Source organism: Pseudochaenichthys georgianus, chromosome 3 (assembly GCF_902827115.2).
Source record: "Pseudochaenichthys georgianus chromosome 3, fPseGeo1.2, whole genome shotgun sequence".
NCBI lineage: Eukaryota > Metazoa > Chordata > Actinopteri > Perciformes > Channichthyidae > Pseudochaenichthys > Pseudochaenichthys georgianus.
This window is the reverse complement of record NC_047505.1, coordinates 50,969,088-50,981,170: the sequence shown is the minus strand read 5'-3', so window position 1 is coordinate 50,981,170 and position 12,083 is coordinate 50,969,088. Positions and strand designations below refer to the sequence as shown.

Genomic DNA, 12,083 nt, shown 5'->3' with positions numbered 1-12,083 from the left:
AAGGTTAAATGACAGTTTTAGATATAGTAAGCGCTTATTAATACACTTATTCTCAAAAGTGTGTGTGCCAAAACACCATAGAAATACTATAGAAAATACTGATACTATAGTGTTTTTTAGCCAAGCTCAAATATGGACAGACTAGCGTAATATCATGTTTTAGCTTAACAGAAGAATGTGAAATATTGAGAAAATGCTTGGAGTTACGATGGCCTGTTTAACCGGAAAGTCTTGTTGATGTATTTTTGTTGATGTAAATGACCTGTTGCTGTGATATAAACGCGACAGAGTCACGCCTTGTGTTGCACGTAATAGGTTACTAAGTGCAGGAGTCCACTGGTCAAAGTTCAGACAGATTCTTTGGAGGTTTCATTTCCAGTCCTTCCTGCTTGCAGAGCCAGCAGTGTGAGCCGCAGAGCAGACACCACCACCATGACGTTCCGTGGAATACAAACCTTCTTCTTTCTGACGTCTGTGTTATTCCTGGATGTTGCTGCAGATCCACATGGTAAGTGAAGTAGATTACTTATTTATTTAGCAACACTTTTATGCAGATCTGGCTGCAAGGTGGAGTTGTAGTTGATTTTCTTTAAATGTCTTTTAAGGCGAGGCAAATACATCGTTTTTCATGCACTGGTACATTTTGAGATGTTGTGCTATTTTGATTCCATAACATGTTTTCTTTCAGGCTTGTGGAAGGAAAACGTACAAAATACACATTTAAGTGTTTATTTTACTATAGTTTTTCTATTTGCGTCAGTAGATTTCTCCTAAATTCACCGGTTTTTGTGGGGAGAGGACACTGGCACCTGTTTGTTCGCTGCTTCTCCTACGCCTCAGAGCTGCTTGTCAATCAAATATGAAGTGCTTTATAAATTAAACCCATTATTATTATTATTACCAAAAGTTAGCATTCTAACGTAACATAAAGTACCGCGACCGCTGTTTGCACCATGTCATCACAGATATCGTTGGAAAGCTCCGTCTCTCCTGCACAATCTCATCGGATCCAAATATGGTCATTTCCTTTGTATCAGCAACCAATCGTGAAAGTACAAAGGGGTCTTCAACCAAGAAACGAAATCTCATTGGCTGGTGTCAATTTCTGACAACGTGATTCGTTCAGATGCGTCACGTGGTGTGCTAAAACTCTTCCAAGAAATTTAAATCTCAAAATGGCAAAAGAAAGGCGAAAAAAACGTTCACAGAGAAGACGACAACAATTGTCACTTGCACGAAGTAAGGTTATACAAAAAACAAATGACCCCGAACATGAAATACCTTCACGGAGTGCGTCGAGGCGCAAGCTGTCATCCAGAGAACAGGAGGGTTTAGCTAGCGCCTCACTGCCATCTTTAAAGGTCGTTTTCTCAAAATGAGTTTTTTCTCCTACTCTTAGTCCGGGATTTCCACTTCAGTAGCACGTAGATACACCAAACCTTCCAGTTATATTCATATCAATATTATGAAAGCTTTTACATTAGGGTTTGTTCGTATATCATTCATAGCCTGAATTATATAACATTTTATACGGCCCACAACTTCACAGGTTTGGTAACGATGCAGCCATCAACGCATCTAAGCGTATGATGGGATGTCATCAAATGCCGTTGGCATGGCGACAGATCATTCGCCATCAAGTTAGTTCAAAAGTTTGCAGTTCAAAGATTCTGCTGCTTTTCCAAGCCTTTTTACTTTCTTTTCTTCTCTCATCACACATTCAAGCCCCCAGTGTTCATGTATCATTTCAATCTAAATTCTTCACTTTCTTCTTACACATTACATTTCAGCATAGCAGTTTAGCGTCAGCTTTTCAGCATAATGCATTCCCACTAGCAATTCTTCAGGAATTGCATTCTCTAGTTAAACATGCTATTTCAGAAAACTTGTAATAAAAAAAAAACAATTGCCTTATTGTAAATAATTAACTGGAGACATTTCTAGCTGATATCTTTAAGTTAAAAAAATTACCCTATTCACCTGGGGTGTCGTGTCTCGCCTTAAAAGTTCTATGACTGGAAGCTACCTGTTGACATTTTCTTACGCCTCAATTGAGTTGACCTTTCAGCCACTGACGATCGTGCCTATGTCCAAAGGTGAAACATCTCTGCCAAAGAGCAAATTAGGATAAGAGTTCATGCTGTAGTTTATATTTCTTTTTTTTGCTGTCTTCATGTAATGCAGGATAAGATGATATTCAACAACAAAGTGAGTTATATTTTTGATTTATTTATACAAAAGCATGGCAAAGATTAAAGTAAGCTTTAACTGGGCACGGCCATAGACTGTCTATCCTCCTGGGACCCAGCCCATTGAAAATGTCCACTGTAGTGGACATTTTGTTAACATGCATCTCCTTTTACTCTTTTGAGCTACTCTATCAATCCCTGATGTGCTGTACAGAGGGCATCCTGGTCTTTCCAGTGATATGTCATTGGTTAAATTGCATGCTGGGAAGTTCCTCTTTCTTTTCATCCAAAATGGCTGGCATACGAAAAACAAAATTGTATAGAAGCAGGAGGAGAAGTCAAATATTGTTGAATAATTGTCCTTTTTACCATGAAAATCATATATATATATATATATTCTTGTTTATTAACATTAGTTCTGAAAGCAATTAAATAATTCAAGTTTTCAAATAACAGCCCTTTTATAAATGTCCATTCTAGTGGACGTCAGGACCGTCTTCATGGACTTTATGACTCAATATTGTTGCAGGAGACGGAACTGAAGCAGACATTTCCTGTACCAGATAGTTCAGGGAGATTAAGATGTTGAGCACTCAGATGAAGAGAGAGATGAGGCTTTCACACCTGGGATAGAAGAGGGTCAAGAAGAAGGGGGGGAAAGATGCAGGAGGCTCCATGAGCGCACAGATAGATACATGGAGACAGATAGGGACGAGCTGGAAAGACATGGCCCCCTGTGGGTCAAGAGTAGCACGTATGTCTTATTGTTGTTTTTATTTGAAGTGGAGCCATGAAACATGAGAGTTGCCTCAGGAATGCAAGCTTTGTTTCTATGAGCAGGTCAAATGGAGACAACATCCATGAAACTAGTCAAGATGACCCTACAGCCCGTGCTGACTGGAGTCAATGAGGTACTTTCCCACTACATCGACTACAAAGTCTTTGAAGATCTGGAAAGATTCACCAAAAAACAAGCTAGTTTTGTATTGACCAAATAAACAGCAATGTTCAGATCAATTACTTATTCATGTTTAAATAAAGGTCAATGTATTATTGTATTAATATCACTCTATAACCATAATACGTTACATAGTCCATCTGTTAATTCTGGCTGTCTTTTCAAACTAATAGGGTCCCGACGTCCTCTACAGTGGACATACTGTAACATTTTAAAATAAAAAAAGTCTAAATTACAAGATGTTTTTTTAACCCTAAATAGGTAGGAAATCACAAAAAAAGGAAATATGAAGACACTTTTTTTCCTCGGGTCCCAAAATGGACGTAGTGTCCGTGGTGACTTCACTCATAGGGTTTGACATGGCTGACATCAATTGGAAAGTTGTTGTATTATCTGAAACGTTTCCATTTATTTGTTCCAACATAATCTGGAGCCAATGAACACATGTTGCCTACATGAGGGAAATATATGCGCTACTTAGCTATAACACATGTTATTTTCCCAGGTAAGATACATTGCATTACATTTAGATTCTGAGTCCGTCCTAATATCCTCACAGCACCTGAAGTCCACACAAAGCTGGGGAGCCTGAGAGGTCAGACTCTGAGTGTCAAGGGGCAGGAGAGTGGGGTCCATGCCTACCTGGGTATCCCATTTGCCAAGCCACCTGTGGGCCCTGCTCTGAGACTGGCTGCCCCCCAGCCTGCGGAGGGATGGGAAGGAGTGAGAGATGCCACCAAGCAGCCACCCATGTAAGGCCTCCACATGCTACAGGTGTCGCATACCTTCCTTTAAAATGATATTCAATACTCACTGAAAATCATGTTTCTTTTTCAGGTGTGTTCAATATAAAAAGTTCGCCTTAGATGTGTTGGAAAAACTTGGTGGCCTGGTCATGGACTTGCCAGACATTTCAGAGGACTGCCTTTACCTCAATATTTACACTCCTGCCGACAGAACTCCCGATGCCAAGCTTCCAGTAAGTCGCTCCATGTCGTGAGTGATACTCACTTACTTTGTTCAGGTTTGGATAAGGATTTATATATATTTATTTATTAAGAATCTAAGTAAGAATGTGCCTTCAATGCTTGTTGCAAAGTTTAAGGGCTTGCATTACCTTCCCAGGTCATGGTCTGGATTCATGGTGGAGGCTTTGCTATGGGGTCAGCTTCTACGTTTGACGGCTCCGCCCTGGCTGCCTACCAGGATATGGTCGTAGTTCTGATCCAGTACCGTTTGGGACTTCTGGGCTTTCTCAGGTTAAAACCACTCAAATCACTAAGAAGAGTTAGAATTACCATACTAAAATAATATCTCACTGCTTTGGATTTGATGTGAAAAAGTAGTCCCTTTTTACTAGGCGGTGAACAATATACTTGTATGCCTTTCCAGCACTGGAGATGAGCACATGTCTGGGAACTTTGGCATGCTGGACCAGGTAGAAGCTCTGAGGTGGATCCAGCAGCACATTCACAACTTTGGAGGAAACCCAGACGTAGTTACAATATTTGGGGAGTCTGCTGGCGGAGTGAGCGTATCGTTACTGGTAAGTATCAATCTGCAGTTGAATACAAAAAAAAGTTACTTCTGTCATCAGAACCTTACATTTTCTTTGTTGCTTGAATCGACAGCTCCTCTCACCGCTGTCTGATGGCCTCTTCCACCATGCCATTGCTGAGAGTGGCACTGCTGGAATGGATATTATTGTTGTAAAGGATCCTCTACCAGCAGCACAGGTTAATTATAAGTGTGTGTAAACATTCTTCAGTGCACAACACATTTGTTTTTCTAAGTCGTTAAGATGGATCCCACATATATCTCCTCAGATGGTGGCAAATATGTCTGGCTGTAGCCTCGAAAGCACACAGAAGATCGCTGATTGCATGAGAATCGTCGACATAAAAACTATTGAGGCTTTGGGAGAGGTGAGATATTGAATGCAAGTAATATATAGACCCGACCACGGATAAGCGGGAGAAGAAGGATGGATAATATATAGATTTATTTAGTAGGATTTATTTTTAATAGGAATATTCTGCTAGATTTCCATGATGTTTTAAGTATTTATATCAACTTTTACTTTTACAAATTTTTTTCTTAAGGATCAAACCTTGAGAATCTCTGTAAATATTGATGGACACTTCCTGAGAAAAACAGTGGACGAGCTTTTCCGTGCACATGAACTTCTTACCGTACCATTCATGACCGGCATTAATAATGATGAAGGGGGCTGGATGCTTGCTGATGTAAGTGCAATTGCTAAATCAGCACTGATGTGTATGTGACTGACGGTACGTCCACACAGCAGCTTTTCAAAAATCTTGGAGCTGGGCGTGACTGACAGTTTGGGGATTTTGGATTTTGAATCTCCCGCCCCCGACATACAAAGCAAAAAAACCCGGGGATTTTATGCGAGCAATATATATATATATATAAACTCCCCAAACAGGCGAAAACCTACCAGTTTCACCCACTGTCTCTGCCACCTCCCTCCATGCCTGGTTCCTCCGGTTTGTATCCCGTTAATAGTTCTGGTCGTAAAGAACTGGGTGATTTGCTACCGTAATTCCTCGTTTGGAATATGAGGAAATGAATTGCGGTCTGGTTCTCCCTGCTTACACGCGCTTTGATTGGCTAGCGCTTCTACTGTCAGATTTGCATACACGTGTTTGATTGGCTGACGCTTCCAGCTCAGCTTCAAAAGTTGAACATTGCTCAACTTTGGAATCCTGGAAATCTTCGCTTCGCTCCCCCACAATGCAGTTCGGCGAAAAGCGAGGCAAAGTGACATCATCCCCATTCAAAGTCAACGGGCAGAGAAGCGGTGGAAGATTCGTCTAAAGCTGCTGTGTGGACGTACCGTGAAGAGCTTAACAATTGCCCATGAAAACATGATAATGTGTTGTCTCTGTGCTTGTCTAAAATGTGAATTGTCTTCCCTAAGTTTTTTGCTCCTCCAAACTGGACAGAGGGGATAGATAAGGAGCATGTGATGAACCCTCTGTACCTCTTCTTCCCTAATGTAAGGCAGACTGTTCTGGACATTACAATGTTACAATAATATCATGTTGAAACTTCTTTGACAGATGTTTTGTTCATTTTTTTCCAGCCCGAAGATGCAATCATTAGAGAGTTAGTGTTGGAGGAATATATTGGAACGGGTGAAGATCGTGTGAAGAATAGAGACGGGTTCACCGAGCTGTTAGGGGATATGATGTTTAACATTCCTGCCATTAAGACGGCTAGTGTCCACAGAGGTATTTACCATGCACATATTTTGAGGAACCATTGCTAAATATTTCTTGCCACACACTTTTAAAAACAAAATATCTCATGTCCAATGTTTTATTAATAGATGCAGGTGCTGATGTATACCTGTATGAGTACCAGTATCCTCCACAAATCCTGAAGTCAAGAAGGCCAAGCTTTGTTGGGAGTGACCACGGAGATGAGGTCTTTACAGTTCTCGGATTGTGCTTTACAACTACCCATGTCACATTGTCCGGTAAGGGAAATATATAAATCACAATTTGAATAGACCGCCAGAGATCTGCAAAGTGTTTTAACAGAGTATCCCAATGTTAGAGCCATGCACTGAGGAGGAGGAACAGCTTAGCAGAAAAATGATGAGCTATTGGAGCAACTTTGCTCACACAGGGTAGGAATTTACCTTAGTTACAAGATAATACACACACGGAGATACGACTGTTTTATAACTGTGATTGTGTGTGTTTTTGAAGGTCTCCTAATGGGGATGGGCTGGCCCACTGGCCAAAGTACGGCACAGGAGAAGAATACTTGTCAATTGATTTAAAGGAGCAGGTAGCTGGCCAGCACCTTAGGGAGAAGCGGTTTGTCTTCCTGACTCAGACTCTGCCAGAGAAGATCCGACAACACAAAGAGAAGATGGAGCGCAACGAGCTGTAGAACAGTCTCCGCCCCCTTTCTCCTCGCCATCATTTTCTGATTCAGTGATTCCATTGTTAAAAAGTCAGTCAAAAGGCATTGCATAATATTCATTAATACAATCAACATGTGTGTGGTCATCTGTGGCTTAATTACATTTATACAATTTAACTAAAATGTTTAATGTTGGGTAATAACATTTTATTTTAGATAGATTCGGGCAATACTTCTTTAAAATCTAGAAGCTTGAAAATAAATGCCTCCTTAATTAGTGGGATGCTTCTCGTCTGAAATGCACTTAATAATCTGGATTCCCATATCAAATAAAAATCTTCTGAAGCTGCAGTGTGAAACATTGTACTGACTTATGTGTCTGTTTCCCTCACTCCTTACTGTATATGTCAAGCCGTTTTTATTCTCAATTCGCACCAAGAAACACACACGGTGTGATATGTCCAACATGAGGTATGAAAGGCAAGGCAAGTTTATTTATATAGCACTTTTCAACGCAAGGCAACCCAAAGGGCTTTACAAAAAAAATGAAAGACATTAAGCATTAAAAAAGAAAAGCTAATCAAATAAACATTAAGGAAAAATACATGGATAAAAGTTACAGTGCAGTCTAAAATATGAATAGTTCAATTAAACATTACAAGAAAAAGTACATGGATAAAAGGTGAAAGGTGAACATGAGACCAAAGAAGAAATACAGTCTACAAAAATGTTTTTTTTCCAGTTTTTTTAATTATCTTTTTACCGAGCAGAGCGCTCAAGCTGAAAAGCTCCCTGAAGTCCCATGTGAGCCGTATTTTTTTGACAAAATCAGGTGTATCGCATTGAAAATAGTTCAAAGCAACACATTTTCCAAAGGCAATTGGAATAGCACAGAGGCTGTTCAGACATGGCAAAACAATTGAGAGGAAACTAATAAAACTAAATACATTTCTTTTCGTAAATGTTAGTAAAGCTGCAGTCTGATATAAAAGTGCTGGCCAGTGGTTTTAAATGTTTCGCGATACTGCCCATAAAAGTGCACTTAGGGTAAAAAAGCTACTGGGCAACACCTTCAAGCCGTAATGAGACACACAAACACTTACGGCCCGTCCACACTACAGCGTCGAAAGCTCCAATCTGCTCCAATCTGCCCATTCACTTTCAATGGGGTGACGTCACGTAGCCGCGCTTTTTCGCCGAACTGAATTGTGGGTAGCAGAGCGGTCCGTCTCAGGCGACAGAAGTTGAACAATGTTCAACTTCTGTCGCCTGAGACGCCGGAGTAGCCAGCGCCAGCCAATCAAATCCCGTTTCCCAAAATCTGACAGCTGAAGCCGTAGCCAATCAAACCGCGTCTAAGATGGGAGAGATATCCCGACGTTCATTTCTGTATTTCAAAAAAAGTTGGAGGAGAAACTAACTATCGCCGTAGCAAATCTCCCGGTTTTGTATGACCAGACCCTCTTCACCTACCGGGATACAAACCGGAGGAACCAGCATGGAGGGAGGTGGCAGAGACAGTGGGGGAAACTGGTAGGTTTTCGCCTGTTTGGGGAGTTTATATATATATATATTGCTCCCATAAAATCCCCGGGGTTTTTGCTTTGTATGTCGGGGGCGGGAGATTCATGTGATTGGTTGTTGGTCGTGTTGCTTGAATAAAATCCCCAAGCTCCAGACACGCCCAGCTCCAAGCTTTTTTTGAAGCTGTAGTGTGGACGCTCCGTTACTTGGTTCTTTGAGATGCACTTTGAGCCGTTTGTATAGTGTTCAGTTAGTCTGGAATTCTTTCACACACACAGGTATTGGGCCGAGGGCGACACCGTACTTCCGGTATCCGCCATTTCACGCGAGGTGCAAGCAGAATATCATAGTCTATTGCCTTAATCAATATCTAGTCAACTCTAAAACACCACATATATGCAATGGCATGATAATATTATTGTGACGAGTGGGGTATTCACCTGGTGTCTCCAGAAAGACGTAGATGCAGCCAAAATCGACCGAAGGCCACTGTCGAGGGTCGTTTTTCCATCTGCAGGCAGTCTGTAAGGGCAATCCGATAACCCACACAGCTCTAGTTCACGCTGGTAACGACCTAGAGCACACCCCTCAAGTCCAGAGATGTAATCCGAAGACATGCAGCGATTTCTTCGGTCGTTAATTCAGAAAAAAAAACTAGTGCGCTCTGCCTGGCTACGTTAGCTAGCTGTTTATATTAGCACCTCCAGGATATTTGCACCTCCAGGAAAATGGCGTATTTATATATATATGGCGCGCGTTGCATTGTGGGTAGCTCGTGACGTCACTGTGTGTAAAAGAATCAAGTTCAAAACGAATTGGAAAACTGGAGGAATAGCTTTGCAGGTATAAAGCCAGGCAAACGTCACGTCAGCCATTTAAACAAACAACAAATGCAATACATGTGAAAGGTAAGAGAGGATTTAAACTATCCTTATATAAGCACACAACTGTATAATTGTTTCATTTGTGATCAGCTTATGTATAAGGTAAGGTATATGACATGCAGAAAGAGCATGAGCAACATATACAAGTATTTATGACATGGCAGTACAATGTAGCAGCTACGACATATAAAGTGAGCCGGGGAACAATGAGTACGACGCCCCGATGATCTCAGAGCTCTGGGGGGCTCGTAACAGGGCAGCATGTCAGACATATATTTAATGCTTTATAAGTTAACAATATAATTTTAAAATCGATAGGTAGGCTACAGGTTATGTTATTCTATTGCAGTACAATACATCTTTCCAACTTACATAATACTATGTCAAGTGAGGTGACATTTAAAGGTATGTTTGATGTCAAACCAAAAGCAGGAGCACGTCTCTATCTCTTAAGTTCAAAGGGCAAACTGCCTGACGTAGCTACAGCGTTTGATGAGACGACAAATGCTCCACAATTTTAGATGCGGATTTTAATACGTTTGCACTGTGGACCAACACTATAAATTGACGGGGAAGGCGGTAGCAATAAAGATAACACCATTAAACTGTTACACAACATATCAGAAATAATATCGATAGCAGCGTCCCTAGCAACCACCTTGGTAACGTTGTATGGACACAATTTCCTGAAGTACTCTTTGTAATAACTAGCAAACTAAAGATCATGTGCACCCACTGCACACATAATCTGAAATAACAACTCACATTTCTCGCATCAAATGACATCAAAACATATTTTAATGGCCAAACTAACCATAAAATAGGCCTTTTCCAACGAGAATAAAACGAAGGTCGGCCATGGTTTTTTTTTCTGCAGGGAGACATTTGAAGATCACGTGACATAGACGCCAGCCATTGGAATGAATGGTGAAAAAACGTAGGGATCTTATAATTTCAGAGGCGTTTTTGTAGAAATACTACGTCCCAAGTTGTGGACCAATGTAGTTATTACACGTTTTTTTGTGAGACTGGGTTGGATGGACAGCCAGAGAGAATAAATGAAAAACAGTTATGAAATACTATATGACAAAACAAGAATACAGTTTAAAAGGGGAGTGATTTGTAAAATATCCATAAAGAAAAATCTGTTTCCAGTTCTGTTTCATATGGTTGAGAGATGTATCCATAGATCTCTTCATTTTGCTCTCAAAGTGCACCAGATTGATACTTTTAACTTCAATATTTAAAAAGAAAAATCTTCCCGGGGAGCATCCCCCCTAGAGGAGGTTAGGCCCACGGTGTTAACATGGTTATTTATACAATATGTGTGCTTATGCTAACATCATTAGACAAAAGCTGGTTCCGTGTTGTGTGTAGTGAGAACGAGCGGGGGGGGCAAGCCATAGCTCGCTTAGGGCCCCCATAAGTCTAGGGCCGGCCCTGCTGGGAAGCAAACTAAAACGTCCAGCTGAAAACGTTTTAAGAATAGTAGGGCATAATGTTCGAACAATGTTATCGAAAACATCTTAAGAAGGACATCACCAAACATTTTAAGAATGTTTTTAGAGAAAGTTATCCTACCTTTCAGAAGAACATTCTGGGAACCAAAAGAAAACTTCCTGCTGAAAACATTCCTAGAACAGTGAATGGTAACATCCACTGAATGTTTTTAGAACCAAACATTTCTAGCTGGGCTATGTGCTTTTGGGATTCTCTTACGAGATTACGAGATCCCGTCTCTGCCCCTCCACCCAAGCATCCGTGTAGGTTTTAGTGGATAGTTATCATCACTCCTCAATGTTCTATGAAATACCTGCCGGAGGTGATGAGGACTGAGCCTAGTCTACTCTACGTGCGGCTGTTAATAAATGTTTCAAGAGAGTTGTCTGACTGAATTCTTATCATGGTTTCCACTGAGGTACATCCGTGTCATTTCACTCAGTCAGGAACCTTCTGATAGAAAAATAATATTCAATCGCAACCACGGTCTGTTTCAATCTGACCTGTGTGCTCCTGTTCTTTAGGTCATTAGATGGTTAGTTGGTGCCATAGTGGATAGATAACATAACATTAACTGACCTGTTATTTCCCTGAGTTACACTGTACTACAAAGATCAATTTGGTCATTACTTCATGCAGGTCAGTGAGAGGAAATAGAAAAATTCAAACACTTTGGACAACTGGACAGGATAAATCCACTTGATGCTGATTCTAATCTAGAATCTACTTTAAATAGTGTGTTCTCTCAGAGTGAAGGAAGAATGATTTAAGAAAGATGTTCATGTTGTCAGTATTTCTCAAGTAGAATGTGCAGCATTGTAATCTTAATTTCCCATCATCTATGAAAAATTAAGGAATTGTCAGAACAGGTCTAAAACACTGATCAACGTGACTGAGGGACTATTATTTTTCAACACCTAATGTAACGTGCAGGCATTGAGTGAGCAGGGTTCAAACACATATGTTACCCAAATGGCATTCCTCAAAAAACAGAACAAAATTGCTCAAAAGTCTCTCCTTTTAACTTCAGTCATAATTTAAGCATTTAAAAACACAGATGCTAATTTATCTCTGCCACAATAAACCCCCTATAACATTTTTTAGAATAGGTGAAATACAAAAAAATGG

General features: G+C 40.5%; 1 protein-coding gene across 1 annotated transcript; it reads left to right on the top strand.

Moving 5' to 3' along the window:
• Positions 1–364: 364 nt before the first annotated feature.
• On the top strand, positions 365–7,406 carry LOC117463731 (fatty acyl-CoA hydrolase precursor, medium chain-like). The gene is made up of 13 exons (XM_034106130.2): positions 365–508; positions 3,707–3,899; positions 3,985–4,126; positions 4,273–4,406; positions 4,540–4,693; positions 4,779–4,883; positions 4,974–5,072; positions 5,250–5,393; positions 6,092–6,169; positions 6,257–6,404; positions 6,503–6,652; positions 6,733–6,805; positions 6,888–7,406. Exons 1-13 carry the CDS (start codon positions 433–435, stop codon positions 7,072–7,074), a joined length of 1,683 nt encoding a protein of 560 aa, XP_033962021.1. The 5' UTR covers positions 365–432; the 3' UTR covers positions 7,075–7,406.
• The last annotated feature ends 4,677 nt before the right edge of the window (positions 7,407–12,083 follow it).